Source organism: Genypterus blacodes, unplaced genomic scaffold (genome assembly GCF_046128005.1).
Source record: "Genypterus blacodes isolate CSIRO-AG114 ecotype Tasmania unplaced genomic scaffold, CSIRO-AGI_Gbla_v1 ptg000007l_1, whole genome shotgun sequence".
Classification (NCBI taxonomy): domain Eukaryota; kingdom Metazoa; phylum Chordata; class Actinopteri; order Ophidiiformes; family Ophidiidae; genus Genypterus; species Genypterus blacodes.
The window spans coordinates 3,394,407-3,417,480 of record NW_027466821.1 but is presented as its reverse complement, the minus strand read 5'-3'; the positions used below and the strand labels follow the sequence as shown (position 1 = coordinate 3,417,480).

Sequence of the window (23,074 nt, the reverse complement as noted above, 5' to 3'; positions counted from 1 at the left end):
TAACGCAGGTGGGATGTTGTCATGTGTTACATCTCTATCACCGCCTGTGTGTGGAAGACGTGTGAGAGAAACAACAGGTATCTCAGTGTGCGAATGTATCTTCTTCTATGTGTTTGAAGGGAAATGGTTGCAGGCGTTGTGCGTCTCTTCAGAAACAGAGAAACTTGACAGGGAATGACAGAAACGAGAAGAAGAAGCAAAGAGTCCAGCACATATCAGCACAGGCTGACAGAATGACTCTGCATTTTAACTGTATCTTATTCCGCGAGTGCCCTGTCATCACAGTTTGGGGCAGAGTCGTTTTATACAGCGGTGGCTCAATATCAACGCCGATAATGAGATCACAGATCGCTTCTGTCTGAGGTTACAGGATTGTTTTTCGCTCTGCTGTCGATGATGCATCTGTTAGGGGAACAGTGATGTATCATTGCTCCCAAATTTGCCTATCATTACATCAAACGCAGGGTTATCCAGTGTGCATTTCTATTAGAAGAACACATTTTCGCTCCTGGTAGTCGTACCAATATCACATCACCTCCACCGTTTCAAACCCCAGGAGGTAGAATTTGAATTTTAAGAGATATTTTTATTAGTTCCTGAGTTTTGCGGTGTGTTAATGTGTCCTATTTGTTTGCTTTATAATCCCTAATCATTACTTACCCAGAGCAATTTTTACTTAATCCTGAGATCCATTCATTTGAGATCTGTTGGACAAAAAAATGATTGCGGGGGAAAATGTAATCTGTTTTCCCCCATTAGAGAGAGCTAGTAACCTTCTGGAAAGGGCAAAAGAAATTGCTTTAGCTGTTGCTATGGGATTTTGGCATTATTCTGTTTCAACCTCATGTCAGCTGGATGTGATACATTGAGATCTGTCGTCGACGGGTTATTTGTTGAGACCGTGGGGAAGACGAGGAGGGCGGGAAGGAGGACGGACGGAGGTTGGGATGTTGTTGACCTCAGCCCAGTGTTTCATTGCATTAATGTTCTCAGCACTAGGTCAGCAGATGATAGGACACTGCTGATCTGTGTGTTTGTCTCCTCTTTTCCTGTGTTGCTCCCGCCACTCCTTTAGATTGAGTGCATCTATCGAGCCCCCTCCCCCCCATCATGATCACCATCATCATCATGCGATCCACGCAAAAGAACGCTGGGAAGGGGGAACGTGGCCTTTTTGTAGTCGTGTCTCAATCTCGCCTTACTGCCAAAGCACAGTGGGCGACAGACAGAACAAAAGAGTAATTACCCTCTGGAGCTGCACCACCAAACGCCGTTCTTTTAAAATGCCCTTCCTCTTTTCCTCCTCCTCCGTTTTTTTTTTACCCTGTAACCTTTTGTGATTTCTTGAAGATGAGCACAGACTCCCATTACAGTAAGCCTTAACAATTCTGCTTCCCCCCCCTTTAATCATGCTCATCGCGTCACACGAGGACGAACCAAACCACTTTGTCTGTGTTCTCGCAACATTTTCCCTGTTCTGATCTGTTATCTCTCGCTTTTCCTGTTTTGTGTTGCGTGAAAGTGCATTAGCGCAACTTAATCAACATGCAAATTGCCAAAAGGTGATTTTATTTATGTAAATGATGCAACGTAGCGTTCGGATGTGTACCGAGTGTAAATTGTGTCAAAAGTCGCATGTAGACGGATAAGATGGATGCAACAATCTCTTCTCGGCTGGTGAATATGTGTCTAAGATAATATACAACGAAACGAGGAGAGAATTCTTGTGTTTCAGTCGTGATGTGCACATAAAACCACGTCTCGTCAGATCTCAGATGTATTCACCGTTTTAACCCACAGACGTGTAAATCAAGTAGCATTTCCTGACGGAGATGGAGGCTTTTATGGTGAGCATTAAGTTCCCTTTTATCTGGCGCTCTTCCAAACGGCCGATCCCTGAATCCCTCTGCATCATCAATAACTCATTCACACTTGGGACACACATGTATGGGCCTTGTAGCCTGTCTTTGTTCGTAAAGGATTTGACTCTACTTAGACATGTTAATTACATATTGGCATTCTGGAGCTCATCTGTAGATTCCTCAATACGTGACACTGCCTCCCAGTGGATACTTAAATTTCCACATGTGTATGAAGAGAGCACATATGCAACACACACATCCCTACGTGCTGCTGGAGAAGTATGATTGAACTTTTATATCTGGATGACATGCTTGTGAACTGACAAACCGTTTCATCAAGCGTCACCGGTTTAAACTTAAGGACGAGGTGAGGGAGATCAATATAATGGGACAACATGTACTATCCGTACTCTAGATGGAGAGAGAGGACATGGGGAAAAATGGCGAGAACAAGCAACTGGCAAGGAATTCAAAGAATAGATGGAACGGATTGAGCTGAAATGTGATTGTGAGAGAGAAAACGTGACAGAAAATGAAATCCCCTCCGAGTGTCGGTGAGGGAGCCAGTGTAACTGTAATTACGTTTCGTATCAAGGAGAGCACGAAGTCAGGGCGAATTGGCCTCATCAGCAGAATCCTGAAAGCGGCTCACTCGTCACCACGCGACCCCTGAACCCTTCCTGTCTGCCTGCACTTCACTAGCCATGGGCTATGGCGCGGCGCACGGAGCTGACTTGCGAGCCTCCCCGGCCTCTTGTTCTCAACTGTGACCCACCGTGGGAAGGCATGACTCATCAGTCAATCAGTGTCTGTGAGAGGTGGCGCCCGTGACGTCTAGCAGCCCTCGTAACTACGCTACCCAGCATGCTCAGCTCTGTGCCAGCTGGATGGCAGCCCTAAAAAAAAGATGCTTTTTCTTCATTGTTGGTTTTCCTCTCGTCTCCTCTCCTCCTGCGTTAAGCCCTCATGACAAATGACTGTCCCCCTCCCGTCCCTCCCCCGCCGCGTGCCTCTTCCTCCCCATGTTTGGCGAAGTCTCTAATATTAGACTGAGCAAGTTCATTAGTGTAATTTAACATTGTCTAAGGTTGTTTCACTCGCTCCCTCTCTGTTTGGCAGCTCGCTCAGATCCGTCACCGTGATGCATTCCCCGTTAATGAGCTCGCCTTGTTTATGCTTTTACAGCAGCATGTGATAATTAAACTGCAGAGAGGAGTGTGAAATGATAGCTCTCTGTTTACCTCGCGCCCTCCTTATGTGTGGCTGCCACGCGCTCGTATTTGTTAAACATACATGTTTTGAGCTGTGGGAGACAGGTGTCACTAAAGTGTGTGATATACACCTGTGTGTGTGTGTGTGTCTACCTGGCTTTAAGAGCAATTATGTATGTGTTCCTCCTGGCTATATAGCTGATGTGATTGGTGGCTGCATTAAAGCTGCAGTGTGTGTGTGTGTGTGTGTGCATGTGCGTGTGGATGTCAGTCAGACCTGATTAAGAGCAGAGAATACGAAGGACGAGGACGCTATAGTTCCTCCATAACTGGCTTTCTCATGGATTGTCTGACAGCTCAATAATTACAACTTTATTATGAGGTGTTTACGAGGGAGAGAGAGGGAAAATGGATGTCACTTGTTTGATGACTGTGAAATAGGGAGTCGCTGAATACCGGGTGGTATTTTAAATCTTTTGTTATGTAAATAAGCACAAAATAAACATTTATCAGGAACAGAAAGGGGAAACAAAGGCAGTCCTTCTCTGTGTCAGCCCCATATGCAGCATGTCTCCAAATGACATTTCAGTCCTCATCCATCCACCGCACTTTGTGTTCAAGCCAACACAAATTCACAGCACTCTCTTTTATAACCAAAACGCTCTCTTTCTGCGGTTTGTGAAGCCGCTGACACGGCAGGATTTCAACAACCCAAAACCTGCCGTTTCTGTTCTCCCACCGTACGGTTCAATTGACATGCCACAACACGCCCGTGCGGTCTGAGTCTCAAACACAGAGCTGAAGGTAAAACAGTAGGCTTTGCACTTGGTCAGAAAAGGTGCAGAGGTCATACATGAGGGCAGGGAATGAACAGGAATCATGATACGGACAAGGATCAGAAACAAGAGCAGGCGAAGGTACAAAATGAGGACTGACAGGAAAGTGTCTGGCAGGGAACAGACGATTAACTTTCTCTACACGTACTGTATGTACAGTATATACTCGGACTAATGACCACATAGGGAATGGCTGGGCAGGAGGCGAGGTGGGGATGTGTGGAGTGAAATGACAGGTAGCCTAAAATACAACTACAGAGGTGAGAACGGAATGAAAGCGAAGAAAGTGGAGATAAATATAATGATGTGAGGTTGATGTCGGCTGTGTGACAGGTTGTGCGAGTGCATGACACACGGGTGCTCACACTTCCGATCGTTGCTTCAGGAAATCATGTGGCCAGGCTTCTCAAACTGTAAAAATAACACTGTAAATTGTCATGCCAGAGTTCAGATAGCACGGCCTAATTGTTTAGTGCTTGCATATTTCGGTCTGTCTTCTCAGCTATAAAGAAAGCACGTAAGAACTGAACAGACAACTTGCTCATGTAAGAAGGATTTGAAGTCTCTAACGTGGGTTGATGATGAGTTACTGTCCAAAAGACAAGCCACCTGTGAGTTGTTTTAACGCATTTACAAGCTTGAGTTGGAAACTGGGTAGTGTCATCACAACTAACACAAAACTACATAAAAACGTTCCCCCTCTGTGCTGTAGATGTAAGTATACCCTATATAAATGAACTACATAGCCAGTAACAATAATATAAATAACCTCAAAGGGTTTTGAAGAGGTATTGCACAATGGAAGTCAACAAGCTGTTGATTGAAGCAGCTCTTACTCACACCAATTATGTCAAAGAACAAAATAGGTACTTTATAAATATAAACAGTAAGTCCCAGTATGTTTGCACTCTCTCCACTTCTGTGAAAGTCCTGACAAAACCAAAGGTTACATACTGTATAGGCTTATTGTTCTTCATCGCCTTCCGTCTTCACCCCTGGATGCCTCTGACCTATATACCTCCTTGTTCCTTCCTGGTCTGACTTGCAGTAAATACTTCTCTCTGTGTTTGGTGCGTGACTTCTGCCCAGACTTCTGCCCAGATGATCCTCTGGTAGATCTAAAACTATATCTCAATTATGAGGAAAGTGGCAGCGGCAGCTTTTGGGAGTTTAAATGGATCACAACATCTGAAATTCAATCGGCAATTCAAATTGATAAAGGAAATAATTGTTATTATATATTGTTGTTTTCTCTCTCTCTGCTTTTCCAGAGTCGGTGCACCGCCACATGCAACAGTACGAGGTGGAGTACCTGCAGTTTGCCTTTCGTTGGATGAACAACCTCCTGATGAGGGAGCTGCCACTACGCTGCACGATCAGACTGTGGGACACCTACCAGGTACACACACACCTACACACACACGTCACAAAGCTGTTCCATTCTGCACTTTGTCACCAATGTATATCTATCTGCTTCTCCGCTTGGGTTATCAAAAATGGAGCCATTCTATGATAATAACATTTAATGAGCATCAGCGACGGCGCTTTTATTCTCAAGTCAACCCAGCGGCGTAATGCAGTACAATACAAATATTTTTAGAAAGATATTTAAGCAGGGTGGCACTTCCTTTGATAGCCTTAATTATACAAAGCTTTTGTGATACAGCCTAATTTGTGGCTCAGCCCCGTCAGGCAGCCACGCTACTGACAAATTTACACTCTCGCTGTTAGTTAAACAGGGAAAGTTGATTAGTTCAGCACTAGCACAATATTAATGGAGAGAGATAATACATGGAAAGGAAAGGCAGAAGTTTAAATAAGATAATCTTTGCCGGGTGGATAAGCAGAATCGGGAAGTTGCAGGCAGATGAAGTGCTTTGCAGCCTTTACTGGGTACATTTCAGCGGGTTTGAACTTCCAAGTTTTGGAACACACACACTTTCCGATATTGTACATGAGAGAAATGAGGGCAAATTTCCTTCTCCCTTCGACTATCACAAGCTCTCAGCCCAAAGGCCGGTGAATGGTCATTGGCAGGTACATATGTTGCTGCTTTTTCTTCCCCCGTAGAAGTGTCGGGGAAAAAAAAGAGAATGAAGTAAATGTTACTAGGTGCTGAGGTGGAAAATTGCCATAGAATCTTACAAGGGAAATTAGCTCCTGCTCCTGTTCCCACATAATTCTGACATGGAGAATTATCAGAGCGTTTACAGCCTAAGGGGCATATAGTGAAGAGGTGAGTGTTTCTCATATTTGAAAGGTAATTGTGATAGCACCATATATGTGGTACTTAAAATCATTGTCAACGAAAAAGTAATGATCCAGGAAGTGAAATCTAACGGGGGGCTCAAATGACATAAATATAGATTTGTCTCTGTTAAGACTTTACACCCAGTGTCAGTCTATTCCAATACCTACTCTTGAACTGTGTATTCATTCGTTTTTCTTGGGTTAGAGAAGTAACGTGTATTAAAACGGCTACAACAAGTGTGGACGTTCTTTTTCTACTTCATATCGAAACTTTAACCTGTGCAAAGTTTAGGAGGACCGTACACCTTTTACCATCTATTCCTTAAATTGTTGTTGCCTCAAGCCTTTCCAGTAAACTAGAGATTCGACTTAATTTGAAAGGTTGTATTCTCTGACAGAGTTGTTGTAAACGTCATTTATTTGATGTGGTACCTCTGAGCTTGTTCCTCCACTCCAATCAGCAGGTTTTTTAATGCAGTGTAAGATAATCTAGTAACTGTAGATTGTAAAATGAATATCTTATCCTCTGTTTATGAAAAATGGTGTTGGAAGACTTCAGGGTATAACGACTACTACTATAAACTACTGCAGTGTTGCTACAAAAAAAGGGAATGTGCTCATTGAAGTACTGTCGAAACAACAATCATGTCACTCGCTTGGATGTCCTTGGCTCTTGTTCATTGACTTTCACGTAAAGCTCCCGGAAGCGTTATGTACTGTAGCCAAAGCGTCCAGGCAAATTGGCTTTTGCAGGCATATGGCGTTGCAGCTGTAACAAGTTTACCTGCTTTAACTTGGAGTTTAATTTTCATTTCAGTGCAGCTGTGGCAGCTTTGCCTTTGTATGGGGGTCAACTCCAAACCTGTTGGTGCGAGAGAAAAAGAGCCAGGTCTTAATTTCACTGGAACACATCTAGTCCTGCTGGTGGGGATGCTTTTATTTTTACATGCTGCTTAATGGGCGGCGGATACAGTTACTCCTGATTGTTAACCTCAGCCAACACTGTCAATAACGCCTAATGTGTGCCATTGATTGAGTGTGTGTGTGGGGGGGGGAGGCAGTCCTGAGCTGACTACATATAATGGATTTTTCTGGCTGATACAGAGGTTGAGAGTGAAAAACTGGTGATCACAGTGTATGATGAGATGAGGTAAAGACATGAAGAGGAATGGAGAGTTGATGCAGGGCTCAATCTCCCCATTTCCACTTGTGGCACTGAGTTCCAGCTGTTCCAGGCCATTGCACCAGTGTTACTATAAATATTATCTGCTGTCATCTTGGCAACAGCTGTCTCCCCTGAATGTTCCTTCTCCTACATTTCTCCTCAGCATCATCAGCCCTGCTCAGTGCTTCAGCTCATTTCCTCTGCGTATTCACAGAGTTCCTAAGGCTGTTTTCAGACCCACAGTTTGTTTGCTTTGTTGCGATTCATGAAAGCTCGAATTTTGCATTTACCCTTTGGTTCTGTTTGCCTTCACGCCGATAAAAACTCAGGGTGAGCCTGAACATTTCAGCAAAGCTATGCCATGAGAATGCTTGCTCAGTTCATTCGTCATAAATATCTGGAGGTTTAAGGGACAAAATCAAAAGAAAACAGGAATATTTTTACTATGTTGGAGCAAGATAACATGAAAGAAAATCAGTGGAATGCAGAATTTGAATGAACTTTAAGTCCTGAAAATGGCATATTGCATCATATAATGTGAAGATATGCTGCCTACAGCAGCTGTAGAGGAGAATGGAGCTCAACATGTTAAGCCAAAGATGTGTCAGGTCGGCGTTATCTTTCTCCAGCACACAGTTACCCCTGTTCGGTTCTTGATGTATAATAGATCAAACGATTGTCCTGTAGTTGGTTCAGAACTAGTTTGAACCTCTCCAAAGACAAAGAGTTCACTTTCAGGCCGCACCGTATCAATAGTATCATACTGGGGAAACAAACCCCAGTAGGATTTTACTGAACTGGACCACATAAGCTCTGTTCACTTGTTTTGTTGTACCTGGCCAAAAAATCGGTGGGGCCTTTCGAATGTATATGGGAGAAATAGATGGAGACATGAAATGGCTTGTTCATCATAGATATTGATAGATTGCCGCTGACAGATAATATCCACATGACAGATCTGACTGGCCCACACACGTCAATCTGATGCACATTTAATGACAGAGACTGTTATTAGTTGATAATTGGCTGTAATAGGTCCTCCTACAGGCTGCTTTGAATCCATGTGTTTTCACATGATATTGCCCAATTGTAAAGATGAGTGCTTAAAGATGAGAGAGGTAAATGTCAACATGAGTTTACAACAAATTGGAATTAAAGGCAGAGAATTTGGTTCACTCATCTTAATCCCACTGGCAAATATGTGATCATGTGTAGAAAATGCATTCACGGGAAAGCTGCCATCTACCTCGGCAAGGAGACCGCAGCTATTTTTATCCGAAAGGATATATGCCCTTACAGCGTCGTGGACAGGGAGGGATTCAGAAAGCAGCGGAAATTACTGGAAGCGCTGTATGCCATGTGGCTAGGTGTCTCTCAAAGCTGTGTGTTGCGTCAGCCCTGGTTCCTGGAATCTATATGTCCCCAGAATGTAACTAATCCAGTAAAAAACCCAAATGTATCTCGAGTGAATTGGATTTCACAGCATCACTGCCTGTTCACAAATGCGCCTCTTCTTCAGCCGTTACTTTTAATTACTGAAAGGAAATAATTTTTAATCGTGAGAAAGATTGACACCACATCACAGAGTTGTAACTCTGCTTAAAGTCTCTTCGAGGTTCGCGCCTCTGCAGTTTTGACTGAACCACTGCCAAGTACTAGGAGTGACAGACGTGCCTAGAGGTGCGGGGTTTGATCAGAACATCTAACTCCTTGCAGGTGTTTTAATCTCTTAGAGAGCGGAATGGCAGCCGGTACAGACAATGTTTGTTTTGTTTTTTTACTCTCCTAGTCTAGTCTAGTACAGGACTTGCTGTTTACACTCGGGCAGGTTGTCTGACACTTTGTTTTGATATGTTGTGAGTCATTTAAGGGCAGCTTGATGGATGGTTTAGTTGAGAAAGAATGGATGGAGTGAGGAACCTGTTTATTTGACCATATCCCTGTATTGGTGGACAGGTGCATGGTGCAGGACAGGAGTCGTTTAGTTAAGAAGTCAAGCAAGCAGGCAATCAACAACAACAACTGGTAAACAAGTGTGATGAGTATGAGTGTGGACCAAGATGAGAAAGGTTTGGACATTGATTATTACCTTTGACTTTGGAGACACAATGGCACGTTTTAGTTTAGTATTTGTTTGTTCCTTTGGTTTATTTTCTGTGCAAAATCCAACTGATGGGCGAATGCAACAAAAGTAACAGCTCATTCACAATTTGGAGCAAAATCGAAGCAAACAGACTCCAGCTTTGAAAACCAACATAAAACCAAATCAAATTCAAGTCTCAAAAAGAAACAACTAATGAATGATTAATGGGTGATCTTCCTTTGCTACGACTCGATAGAACCCCGAGTACACATTGTACTTGTAATCCATCTGTTAAATATTTAATGTTGTACAATGTAGTTAGGATCACGGTCCCCAAACCGCACGCATTCTACATGACACGCTCCTTATTTTGTACACACACACACACACACACACACACACACACACACACACACACACACTTTTTGGCAGACTCTGTCACGGTCCCTCACCCCCGTTCCTGCATCGGTATGGGGAATTAGGCCATTTCCACTCATGAAACTTTCAGCAGACCTGACAGCGAGGCACAAAGCTGTTCATGTCGGTTCCATTCTACTCTCCTTCATTGTCCTTTTAATTTTTTTGTTTCTGTTGTTCTCTATACTTCCATGCTCCTTCCCTGTCCACTCTGCTCACAATCCTCTCTTATTTCCCTTCTTTATGTTCACGTTCTTGCCGCTTCCTTCAAACTTCTTGTTCCGGCACTCACCATCGATGACCTACTTACAAGGTCAAGGCATGGCATGTTATTTGTTGATTTTGATCTTCTTAAATATAACACCTACTCACAAATGTGGCATACATTAGTAAGAAACTGCAGACTTTACTAACCATTCAAACCCTTTCTCAAGCTGCAGCTGTCACAAATAATGCCAGCCTTACTTGTTTGACATTGCATTTAGCTGGACTGGCTTAATTATCGGATTCTGGTCGTATCACTTATTTGACAAATAATTGTGCCGCATCTCACTGCAAAAGACCTTGCCCTTTACCGTTGCGCCTGTGTGCGTGCGCGTGTGTTTGTGTTCGTTCCACGGGAGGTTTTTAACCTGAGTGTTGTAATGTCTCCACTGTGGTTTTCTCTCTGTGGTGCGACCATCTGTTCACTTTCCCGATCCAACAGAATATAGCACTTTGTCTGTCTTTCTCTGTAACTGTCATCCTCTCTCTCTCTCTCTCTCTCTCTCTCTCTCTCTCTCTCTCTCTCTCTCTCTCTCTCTCTCTCTCTCTCTCTCTCTCTCTCTCTCTCTCTCTCTCTCTCTCTCTCTCTCTCTCTCTCTCTCTCTCTCTCTCTCTCTCTCTGTGTCTCTCTGTCTCTCTGTCTCTCTGTCTCTCTGTGTCTCTGTGTCGCTATTGAGCTCTGAAAGAGTAAGAAAGGGGTAGGTTCGGAGAGAGATGGCCAGCAAAGATTTAGGGCAAAACATGCACAGGCACACATCTCTTCGCCACCAGACAGACAGACAGACAGGGACCAAATTATCCCTGTTGCGTGGAGCATGAAATTAGCAATAGCTGAGTGTGGCAGCATTAGCATGGCTGTTAAAGGGATAGTGTGACACTTGAGTGTTCTGAAACACAGTCAGTTTCCATATAGGTGGTTAACTTTACTGTTTAGCATTAGTGAGCATAGATAAAAAAAAAACTGACCTGGGTCAAACTCAAACACACACAAAATGATTGCGCCTTCCCAAAACTCACATAAGAATTCTCCCATTCGCCCTCTGGCAAATATTCACACACACCTCGGCAAAGACTAGTCAGCTGCTCCCTCTCTCTCTCCCTGTGTCTCAACTACACTTTTGTCCCTAAATCTTTTCTACCTCTCCTTCTCTCACTCTCTGTTTCTGTATCTGAAAATATTTGCGACACAAACACCTCCACATATAAAGCCCTCTAACAGTAACAAAGAGATGAGTCAACACCGTTTTGACACAGTCTCACACAAAAAAGGGCATATTGTCAGTTTTCCAACGCTGTGTATTGCAGGATTATTGGATTCAATAGCATTACATTGGTGTTGGTTGTTTCATATACACAAATGATATCTTAAATTCCACCTACTGTGTTTTACAATGGATATAAAAGAAATTGCATTTGTGAAGCCCGGAATAAATTAATAATCTTGTTATGCCCTTTTCTACGCTTAATATGTGACCTAAATGAATTTCTGAAATTCAGCTTTGGTCTCGACGGGCCCTGGAACATTTCATGGTACAGGGCGACTGATAGAAATAGTTTGTTTTTAAGTAGGAGTGTGAATTTGATGGGATATGGCGTCCAACTCGCTGCCCTTCCATACAGCTTGGATGTGCAGAATGTGAAATATAATATATGAGCTATAAATGATTTTCTGTACTTTACGTTACTGCTGACCACTTTCAAATGCACACTGCAGAGTTTCAAATTATTTTTGTACTTTTCCTCCCTTCCAGGCAGCCATTGGTTTCCACTCACTTATGTACAATATGAAAATCAATCTGCAGTCTATTGAAACTTGCTGCCTATGGCTAATACATCATTGCAGACATCAAATCTGCATTAATTTGTGTCAGAGTTCCTTTACTAATGCAGTCCTGATTTGGTTTGCAAAGCCTGAACTGCAGACAGTAATGTAAATAAACAAATGCAGACTTGATGTTTGGTTTATAGATCAAGCAGCTTGAAGATGAAGCTGATTATCATGGTGTACGCATTGTAATGTAAAGCATTGGCTGTCTGAAAGGTGGAGTTAGGTGAAAAAGTTGGGGGTAAAAAAATGCTAAAACAACACCAGGTTTTATAACGTCTGCCCTGGCGCGTTTGAAAGTCATCATACCTACAGTACATCGGGCACGAAGTCCACGCTCCAGGAATGAACAGCAGGGATGACTAAAAAGACAATCAGATGTAGCAGGAGAACTTAAACCCCAGTACAGTCCAGCAGCAACACACATCAAGACCAATAACAAAGCACCGCCTGCCCAACTACCACACGAGTGCCAGCAGGCCGTCATCGCCCGTCTGTTTGATTGTTCCATCAGTATAAATCTGCCTGTTCATCATCTTGCAACACGCCACACCACCATCACCTTTTCACCTTGTCCGATGTCGGTTCATCAGAGTATCAAGTTAGCCCCACGTCAGGCCATTTTGTTTTGGGGGGATGAGACGTTTCGACTAGTCAGACAGCCAGCACAGCATTTCAGGGAACGCTTTGACATTGCGAGAACCCTCTCTCTCGCTCTCTCGCTCCACCTCCATGACAATCACATCCCCGTCTCCCTCTGCATTTGCCTTTGTCTCACCCTCTCCATCCTCTCTTCACCCTTTGCACTCTACTTCTCTCTCTCCCAACACATCCCTATCCCTTCCAACCACTGTCCCCCATCTCCCTCTACGCCCTGCCACCCCCCACCCCACCCCTCCTTTCTCCCCACTTTGATCAGCGGTGCTTGTCAGTCAGCCCCGCCTGTCTCCACCAATATGGCTGGCCTGACACGAGGGGGCGGAGGACCACGCATAACAATGGAGGCGGAGAGACAACTTTGACGGTGTCACCTTGACTCCCGTGACAAACTTTATTTTGAGATCCCTAATGACGAGAAGGGCCTTGAGCTGAAGCGGGAGCGACGGATGGATAGGGCAGGACGGAGGGAAAGAGAGATTGAGTGTCAATGAGAGAAATGGCCGCCAGAAGTGGAGAAAGAGAGTGATGGTTGGTCAGAGATTGATAGAGAGAGGCTGCGTCTTTCTTTAATTTTCATTGACAAATAATCAAGTGATTGTTAAAGATGCAATTTTATGAGAACGTGGCAGCGTTGTAAGTCGCAAACAAGCAGCTCACATTTAGTTCATTTTGACAATTTATTCTTTTGTTTTTGATTGTTTTCCTGTGCTGTTTTTCAGCAGAAACTCATCAAAGTAAGCGAGAGATTGAATCTCACACACACAGTCAAGAGTAAGGGTACCAATCTGGGTTGCAAACAAGGGAGGCAATGAGGTTCTTCATGTATGCACCAAGAAAATTGGCACTTAATGGCGGAGCACAGCGTCCATGGAAGCAAATGTTGGCAAATCAAAACACAAAGATTACTTGGGCTGCTGTTTGATGAAGAAAAATCACTCTCAGATTCCAGAAATATATGAGAGGAGAAAAAAGGCAATTGTTGATGTGATGTAAGCAATATGTTGTGATAGCAGAGGGTAAATGCTATACACACACACACACCGACAGTATCTATGAGCACTCCTCTGAAATTAAAAAGTGTGTGACTCAGATAAAGACCGTGTTTCCATATGTCAGTCACATGCCGTCTCATCCCTACAGTTGTTTGGATCGGAGCTGCAAGGTTAGAGCAACAAGCCAATCACCTGCCAGTTTACAACTCGCATCACGACACGCTTCGCCGTTCACAAACATCCCTCTTCTCTCATTTTTTCTCTCCCGGCTTTATGTGCTCACCCCTCTCTCTCCGTCTCTTCTTGGAAAGTCTGTAGACGTAAAGGAGGGAAGAAGAGTGAAACTTTTGCTGTTATGGTTCTGTCTATCCATCTATTTGTTCTGTCATCATATGAGTTAGTGTTTGATGATTTGAATTCCCAGATAAGATTACCTTGTTGAACTTTTCAATCCAATTGATATCGTGTAAATCCCCAGCCAAATGCAAAAAAACATGTCTGAATTTCTAGAATGTGTTTCTTGCCTTGAGCATTTTTCCATCTTTTTCTTGCAGCCTCCACAGTTCCTGTAGAGCAGTAGCACCAGTATAATATCTAAATTACAGTGTGGAATTGGTGGTGTAGTTTTTACCCCAAACTTAAATGTATTCACTGCTTAGATAGTACAAAAAAAATGTGTATTTGAATGCAGCGTTGACTCTTTACTACCACACACTATCAAAGTCAAGACATAACCCAGCAAACTTGCAGAATTATTCATGAACCCAGGACTGAGAGCGTGTGACTGAGCGTGTTGGGGTGTGCACGTAAAAACACACACGAAAAGCAGTTCCACTCTTATTCCATGAACCGTAAGCTAAATTTACCTCCTGCACATGTTCTAACCAATGTTGTTCCATGGATGTGAAACACAGACGCTCTCGAGTGAACTTCAAAACGGCCCAAGCGTAATTCTTTCGCAGGATGCAGCGGGTCTCATTCCAGACACGGAAAATGAACAGGGAGCGAGTCGTCGAGAAAAACAAACACAGAACCAAGTACAATTCAGAGAGAGAGAGAGAGAGAAGCGGTAACCTGAAAGGTGGCGGGCAAACACGATTGGATCAGAGATTCCCCGGAAACAGACACCACTGTGTTTCAAGAAGACAAGGGCGTCTTCAAAATTGACCAAATTCCAGGATAGGCAGGGAATATGAGAAACAAGAAGAACTTAAGCGCAATGATTTTGTTATTTGTGTCCCATCTTTGAGGGGCACATACTTCTTAGTTTCACCAAAGCCATTGGTAATTATCCTCGCCGTGATGGGACTCTGGAGGAAAATGAATAGAGGAAGGAACATCTCATCTTTTGTCTCCCTCCCCCTTTGATTCCCTCGCTCATTGCTGAGTCATAAAAGAAGGGGGAGCTGTGAAATGTAACGAGGGGCTGGAATAAAGACGGGATTTGTATCTCTCCTCTCTCCTCCATCTTCCCCACTCCTGCCAATATAAATCTTCTCTTTCTTGCCCTTTTCCGCGCACACAGACAGACTAAATTCCTCACTTAAACAAGATTTGTGGTGGCGGTTAATTAGCGGGTTTTGCCTCGGAAACAATATGAGATGGCGACGATGCAGGTGTTTTATTTGCGTGATTGTAAAATGTTTGAGCAGACTGTAAACCCAAACATCTGTCTTCAGCAGTTTGATCCTTCTTTTTCTCTCCCCTCCTCTCCCTCTCTCTGTCGTTCTCCCAGGCTGAACCAGAGGGTTTCTCCCACTTTCATCTCTACGTGTGTGCGGCCTTCCTGGTGCGGTGGAGGAAAGAGATTCTGGAGGAGAGGGATTTCCAGGTAATGTGCACGTGAGACACAGGGGGCACTGTACCCCCACTGCTTCCTGTTAGAAGTGGGACTTGCAAACACACGTATTATCAACACAAACACAATATGCATGTTTGGACTCATGCTGCTGGTAGCGAAGAGCAGGATCAGTCATTGTGGAGTTCATAATCTCGACGAAGGGAACACACACACACACACACACACACACACACACACACACACACACACACACACACACACACACACATACACACACACACACACACACACACACACACACACACATGCTCGCCATTACCTCTCTGGTCATTAACTGTGAGGATCAGAGGTGATTGTGACTGCATTAGTAGATGACAGTAGACAGCTGCCAGAAGGTGACTTTGGTTACCAGCTCACTTGGGGATCTGGCTTCTTAACTGTAGCAACACCAGCACACAGGTACACACACTCACATACACACGTCTTTTCCCACCTCTTTTATCGTTTCTCCTCGTTACTGCTTTGTTGCACCCTTACTTCCTATTTTTAACTCCTTGTTCCCCCTTGCACCCACTCTACCTGTCTGGTTCGCTCGCCTATCCTCCGGTGTTTTTTTACGCACTTTGCTTCTCTTCAGTTTCAGGGTACATCAAGGACAGAGTCCAGTCCATTTCTCCCAGTTGATACCTTTTCAGTTTCCCATGCCACAATTTTGAATACTGCCTGCTATTTTTTGTGAATACTTTTGTGAGGATTATGTACAAAAGAAAGACATTTGGTGTGGATGATTCATTTAAAACCTTTTCCATCTTTGTAGTGTAAATGTTCTTCAGGTTTGCAGCTCTTTTCTTGTCATAATAGATACTTTGAACATTGAAAATACTCCCACTTAGCAAACTGTTTGGTGGTGTTCTTGCCTTGCCAGACACATTTTGTGTATTAGAGTCCGTGTATCACTGAATATTTCTGGTACCAAGGATCACAAGTATATTCCAAAAACAATGCAAAATGTGAACAAGTAAAAGCAAGGTTTTTCTGACTGTTAAGAAACAACACACTTCCTTTTTCATGTGCTTAATCTGCATATAAATACAAGAAACATCAAGGAAGATCAGAAGCAAACTATCTTCTGCATCGTTGTGGTTAAGAAAGGTGTGACAAAGCAGAATTAACACTAAACAACATCAAGATGTAGAACAGCTTGTAAAGTTAATTTTCATAAACACATTTGGAAAAAAGCAGAGTTATTCATGTGAAAAATGTAGTGGTGTTGTATCAAATGCTCAATGTATCCTCTTCTTATGTGGGCAGCATCCTGTGGGTCCCGATGATCCTCAGTGCAGCAGCGTGAAGCGATCTGTATTCCGACCTGATCCTCCTAAATCGCTTTTACTCAAATACAGCTGCAGCAGAGGAATCGTTGAAAAAAAACAGACTTTCTGGGCGAAAATGTTTCTCACTGCTGGATTTGGAATGTTTGCTGGTTTTGTATCCATCGCGTCACTTTAAACAAAATGTGGAAGCGGAGAATCAGCAGGTGAAAAAAGCAAGTTTCGACCCCTGGTTTTCAGGGCCTCCAGCGTGCCTTCATTTTGAGGTTAATCCAGGGGTCAGTCAGCAAAATAATAGATCCTGTATCTTGCCATGCTAGCTGGTTGACACATGCCTGAAATGCAGTAGAAGTCTTGTGTGTATGATGAGATTTCAGTATCCTCAGCTAGCAAATACAGGCAGCATTCTTAAACTCTTACTGAGCATCTTTAAATCTAGTTGTGTGGACTTATTGGGCATCATTCAACAATGTCCATATGCAACACATTTATCTTAATTTGTGAATATTCCTGAATGATAGATTGTAACATTTCCTCTCATCATGTTTCCCTGAAATGCCAACAAAAACATGACGTTGACATTTGGAAATATACATTTTTGAAAGGTTTTGTGTCATAATAGGGAAAAACCTTGCAGTGATTATCTTAATATTAAACACAAACAAAGTGATTGATGTTCTCTGCTGCTGCTCTGAAGACTATATAAAAGCATGATGTGAATTTTAGAATCACTTGCCGCATCCGCTCCTAGTTGTGTGGGAATTTGGGAATTGTACTGTGCCGCTCCTGTGGAGTCGACGCTAAGCCTGACAGCCAACAGATGGGTTTTTTGTCTTTACGTCCATATGTGCAGGTTTGAGTTCATTCAGCATTAGACACACCAGTGATTCAGCAGTTACCTCCTCCTTCCTTCATCCTATTTGTTCTGATTGCGCCTTACGTTCACATGCATAAAATCACGTTTGTTTCCCTTATGTAGAATCATTTGTACAACCCTTTAGTGTACATGTGGGAGATATTCCATGCATTGATTGTTTACAGGACCCACTTATCTTGTATTATCTATATTATACAAGAGGCTTGCACACTTATCACCTAGACACACATGCAATGGCAGACTTCTCTCAACTCCACTGAGTTTTACCCACTGCCTGGCTTGGCACACAGACTGTTAAGTAATGTGCCAAGGGCAAAGTATCCATCCTCATGAAGATAAAAGGTGGACCAGTACGGAAAGGAGAGGATCAGGGTGGCAGTGGGGTCAGAGAGAGAGAAGAAAACAGCAAACTTTGGAGCAATAAAAAGAAGAAAGGAAAGTTTGTTCCAAGGTGGAGAGTACTCATATGATACGTGTGATGCACATGTAGCAGCGGAGTATTATATTGATGCACTTGGTGACAGACAGCAACAAATGAGGCTAGGCTGTGTTATTCTGTGCCAGTTTATTTGCAATGTTCATGTATATACTGCATATCCTTGTGTGTCGAAGAATCACACATTTATTAACACACACAGTTAAATGTCATCCTGGCATTTCCCCTGCCCAGTATAGAGCAAACGAGGTCTCATTACCTATTTGCTTACGTCTTCACGGGCTATCTGTTGTCTCCACTTAATGGCACACAGATGTCCCCCGCTCTTGTGCGCACATGCAATGTGTCTGGCTCAGTCTGTCTTTGTTGCTGACTTGACTCATATTTGTGTTTGGGGAAACAAGCTGGGCATTCGGCTGGCAACGTGTGTGTGTGTGTGTGTGTGTGTGTGTGTGTGTGTGTGTGTGTGTGTGTGTGTGTGTGTGTGTGTGTGTGTGTGTGTGTGTGTGTGTGTGTGTGTGTGTGTGTGTGTGTGTGTGTGTGTGTGTGTGTGTGTGTGTGTGTGTGTGTGTGTGTGTGTGTGTGTGTGTGTGTGCGCGCGCGTGTGTGTTATACAGCCAGTGCTTTGGGAGTTAGACATTGAGAAAAAATTAAATACATAGCAGTCAAAGATTCAACACAAGACTGTCAATAATTCATCTCAATGAAGCGCAGAGTAGCAGTATTTTTACGCTGCAGGGTACTCAGGTGAGATTTTCCGATTGATCCCACCAAAGACAACACAATCTCTTAGATATAGATAAATGTCAGTGAGGAAAGAAAATGGCAGACTTCTCCTCCTCTCAGCTCCACTTGTTTAATCCTGAGCCTTCTCCTGGGTCTTGAGGGCCCATTGAGCAGCCCTTAGCTACATGTACAGTACTTTACCCAAGCAGACCCTACAGCACCTGTCCGCCTCTCGTGTCTGCCAACTCTCTTTTTGCCTTTTTCCTTGCCACTCGGCCTCGGCAGAAAGCATATTCCTCAAATCTGGCTTGATATGGCAAAAACGGGAAATCGGGGAGCTGTTGGGGCCTTGGTGGAGGTATGCACTCTCTGAATCTCATGTAGATTGTGATTTCACCTCTTCTTAAAGCTGTGGACCCTATGGGTTCAAAGCCACATCTGCGTGTGTAGGCACTGAGATTGTTTTAGTTGCAGAACCTTCCAAACCTGCTTGGTCCCTGTAGTATAGTCACTTACTTTATGAAAACATAAGCTAATTTAATGTAAAATGCGCAACTGGAGGAGCAGCTGTATAACAAAACTACTGCAGAGTCGCACACTCGGGGTCCCTAAGAGGAGGAAAATGATTTATTCTCATTAATGTTTTTAATTAAAAAATACAAGCGGAAAGTCATTTTGAAAGGATAATTCATTTATTGTTATCAAATGTAGTAAGGAGAGTAATTGTGAATCTCCCACCCTGTTGGGATTGGAGTGGGTAAGCTGCTAAATGGAAACTAGGAGGAGTACGGCATTCCCCAAGCAATCTGCCTCTCACCGTTCCACCTCAGCTCCCACACTACTGCTAACTGCAGGCCTGGACTGCATGAATAAGTTAGTGCTCTCACACACACACACACACACACACACACACACACACACACACACACAGACTACACGTGCTGAAGGACACACGCATTCCCCGTTATTTTGTCGCTCTGAGCCATCCACTCAAACACATGCCTATTCTCTGTCAATCCTCTCTCTCCACTCTGTATCCCAGTATCCCTCACACTCTCATGCACCAGCCATCACACACACTCAGATTTGACCTATTGTGTAAGTGTGTGTCTGTAGCTTTGTTTTTGGGGAAGAGTCAGTGCATGTAGTCCGTTCCATTCACAAACACAAACAGTTTAATGGCACAACACAGTCCAGCCAATTGCCAGACATGTTGCCAGCTTTGTGACTTAGTGTGGGTCCCAATCTCCTCCAGGGTCAAACAAGGCCATACATTGATTTTCGTATCTTCCAAGACCTTCAAAAATGGCAGTTTGCAACATATGCATTTCATGGACAATTTGAAATGTGTTGTTGTCTTGGTTATCTGTACTCCATATTGTTAGACATATTTAGCTTTGTTTTGATGGAGCAATGGTTTATTTTTGCTGAAATGCGGCTACCGCAGCTGTTGGCTGTTTAAAATAGCGGTTAAGGAAACAACCAGTGCCTCCTGCCTCCTGGCCTGGGACGCCGCATCTCCTCGGCTCCACACCAGCTAATTATTGGTGCTGAAATAGGCTCTGGAAGCATATTTCCAGCAGAGCCCCGGTGTTTGTGTGGCGGAAGTGCCCTGAATGGGTCAGAGTTTGGCTCTACACCAGCCTCGGCAAGAGGCCGAGACTCTCAAAAGAGGCGTAATGTAGAGCCATTTGTCTCCAGTACATTGCATTTGATATGACATGTTCCAGGATATTAGACTATATTTGTCTATGATGTTGAATGCCTCCACGTGGCGTTCAAAGATCAAGCAGCACTAAAGATATTCTGTCGACTCTCAAGGGCATGCGCGTTCACAATCAAAACGGAGCTCATGCTTTTTCAGTATGGATTTCATGGCTGTGAATGTACCCTCTTGGTCATGGCTGTCTGATACGGTTTCCAACAGATCTCATTATTAAGTGCCGTTGAATAGTCCCCATTTCGAGGAAACTCATTTTGGAGTGTTAATGCGAGGCCAAGTGGTTATGTGGTGGCAAAGCTATTAATTCTGTGTAAGTGGGAGCTCAGTGTCACTACACCCATCCCGCACACACAAAAGAGAGCTGTAGAAAGAAAAATAAACAACAATAGAGGAGAGAGAGAGAGAAAGAGAGGGGGGAGTGCAAGAGAGGAAGACGGAGACAAAGATTTGTTTTCTCTTAATTAATAGTGTCTGTGAAACGGTGGACCTTTTGTAAATGTCAGTTACGTGTGGAGAGCGCCCTGGGTTAGGCTGCCTCCACAATAAAGTAAAGGAGCGCACAGCAAAGAATGACAGCTGCGGAAATGTCAGAGATGTTTCTATCACAGTAGCACTATTAACTTGAGAATTTGTTTTTTTATTGCATTGAAGATGAAAACTTGATGGCTACACAAGATCTCATCATTACCTTATTTCAATAGCACATCCTGAAGATTACGCCCACTTTGCACTTGTTGTAAAGAGGTGGACACCCTCCAGAACTCTCCCGATTAATTCTATAGCCCTCATCCATTCATCAAGACAAGGCCTCCTCATTTTCTCCGCTAGAACTTTGTTCCCAAACTTGGCTCGCATCATGCACAGCCTTGCAGGGCTTTGCCGCTTCTCTGATGGATTGCACTGTAGTCCATAACGTAGCAAGAGAGACAAGGCCACCCCCCCACCACCCTCGGTAAACAACTTTTAATAATCACCCCATTGATTGAGCACTGCGCCCAATGTGGCATACGAATCAATTTATGCCAAAACAAGAGAGGTAGAGAGAAAAAAATGAGAGGAAAACAGAGGAGTTAATATGGTGGAAGTAATTATCTGCCCCTCCACCCCTTCTTCTCTTTCAGTGTGTGACATCCTTCTTTCATCACTCTGCTTTTTCCCCGCATGTCCTCCATCATTGACAGCTAACGTTTGCTTTAAAGCAGACTTGCATGGGCTCGTATGCTGAGTTATTGTTGTATTAGATCATGAAAGCTGCTTGGAAAGACCGCAGTGATTAGTCATGGTTTGTCATTGGGTAGACATAAAGAGAGTGTGTGTGTGTGTCGGCATCAGTCAGAAACAACAGTGTGTGATATGATTAGCTTGCTGACGAAGGGTCATAATCATAAACTGACATTTATCCACAAGAGAGAGGCGGGGTTGCGGGGGTGTATGTGTCCTAAGGTAATATAATACTTGCTCTGCGGCGTGTGAGCTTAGCATGTGCCCTTCGCTCAGCTCAGCTAAGACACAACAATGCCAAAGTAATAACAATATCGTCCTGCCTGTAAGAAATGCACCGATTGGACGAGAGCAGTGGGAAAAATCGATTTTTAAGAAAATGAATTGAACTAAGGAGCTTTGAGGAATTGGCCGGGTCATGAGCTCAGACATACATATTGCATTTTGAACTTGAACCCTTTTATACATAGTCAAAACACGATCTGAAACCTCTCTACCCTTACTTCTTGGCTGTTGCTAGGGGTCATCAACTTTTGATTAGGGCCGTATTAACCTCTGTGACCTGGTCAACTGGCAACGGCTGACTTGATCTTGAGTGTATCTATGAATTGTAATGAATTGACTCCTACGCTTCTGGAGCTTATTATTCAAAGCTGGTAGAGCATGTTGCAGGTTGTCCCTACTGTCCTTGTCCACTGGTAACACTTTGGCATCTTGCAAAGCACAAGGCACACCTTCAGGCACGAGTGTTCCTTGGCCGTAATTGGTACAAATAACCCACGGCGTGCTTGCATCACTGGCCAAGTGCAGAACGCTGGCCCTTCATCGTTGACGTTACCAGCATACTGTAGCTCTTAATGACATATGTCGTCCGGTGTTCTCGATTGCGTGCGCTGCCTCGCTCTTTCGTCATGCTGTCTCTTGTCTTTTGAAGCACACTACGGCCTCTGATGAATCACAAGCACATTAAATAAATGCAATACACTTACCATGTTTTAGAATATCACTTTTGGAATTGGTATGAATTGTGTAAATCAAAGCCAGGATGCGAGTAGTAGAGCTTGATGCAGAGGGGATATTGAGTCCTCCCTTGTGATGGAAAGTGAAACTGTTGAAGCTGAGTTAAATATCACTGTAAATGCTTCACTGCATGGAAGCACAGACACTGATTTTGTACTGCTGTCCCTGTCAAGACCAGCAGTGAAGTTAAACTACTAAAACATGTTTTTTTGACTTAGCTGTCGACATATGAAATACCGAAGCAGCTACCTCTTTGTTCCACCTTGTTGTTTTATGTGTATGCTGTAAGCTTTTCAATCGTTCATCACTACGCTCAATTCCTAGCCACCCATTTGTGCCACTCTCATCACTTGACACCAGTTGACAGCTATTAA

At 43.6% G+C, this 23,074-nt stretch overlaps 1 protein-coding gene across 3 annotated transcripts in view; it reads left to right on the top strand.

The window, feature by feature from the left end:
* Positions 1–23,074, top strand: part of tbc1d22a (TBC1 domain family, member 22a) — an 85,033-nt gene that overhangs the window by 53,236 nt on the left and 8,723 nt on the right. For all 3 annotated transcript variants that reach the window (XM_076152021.1, XM_076152030.1, XM_076152015.1), the window contains 2 exons: positions 5,181–5,308; positions 15,301–15,396. In XM_076152021.1, the coding sequence (XP_076008136.1) occupies positions 5,181–5,308; positions 15,301–15,396 (224 nt within the window). The remainder of the gene's footprint in view (positions 1–5,180; positions 5,309–15,300; positions 15,397–23,074) is intronic.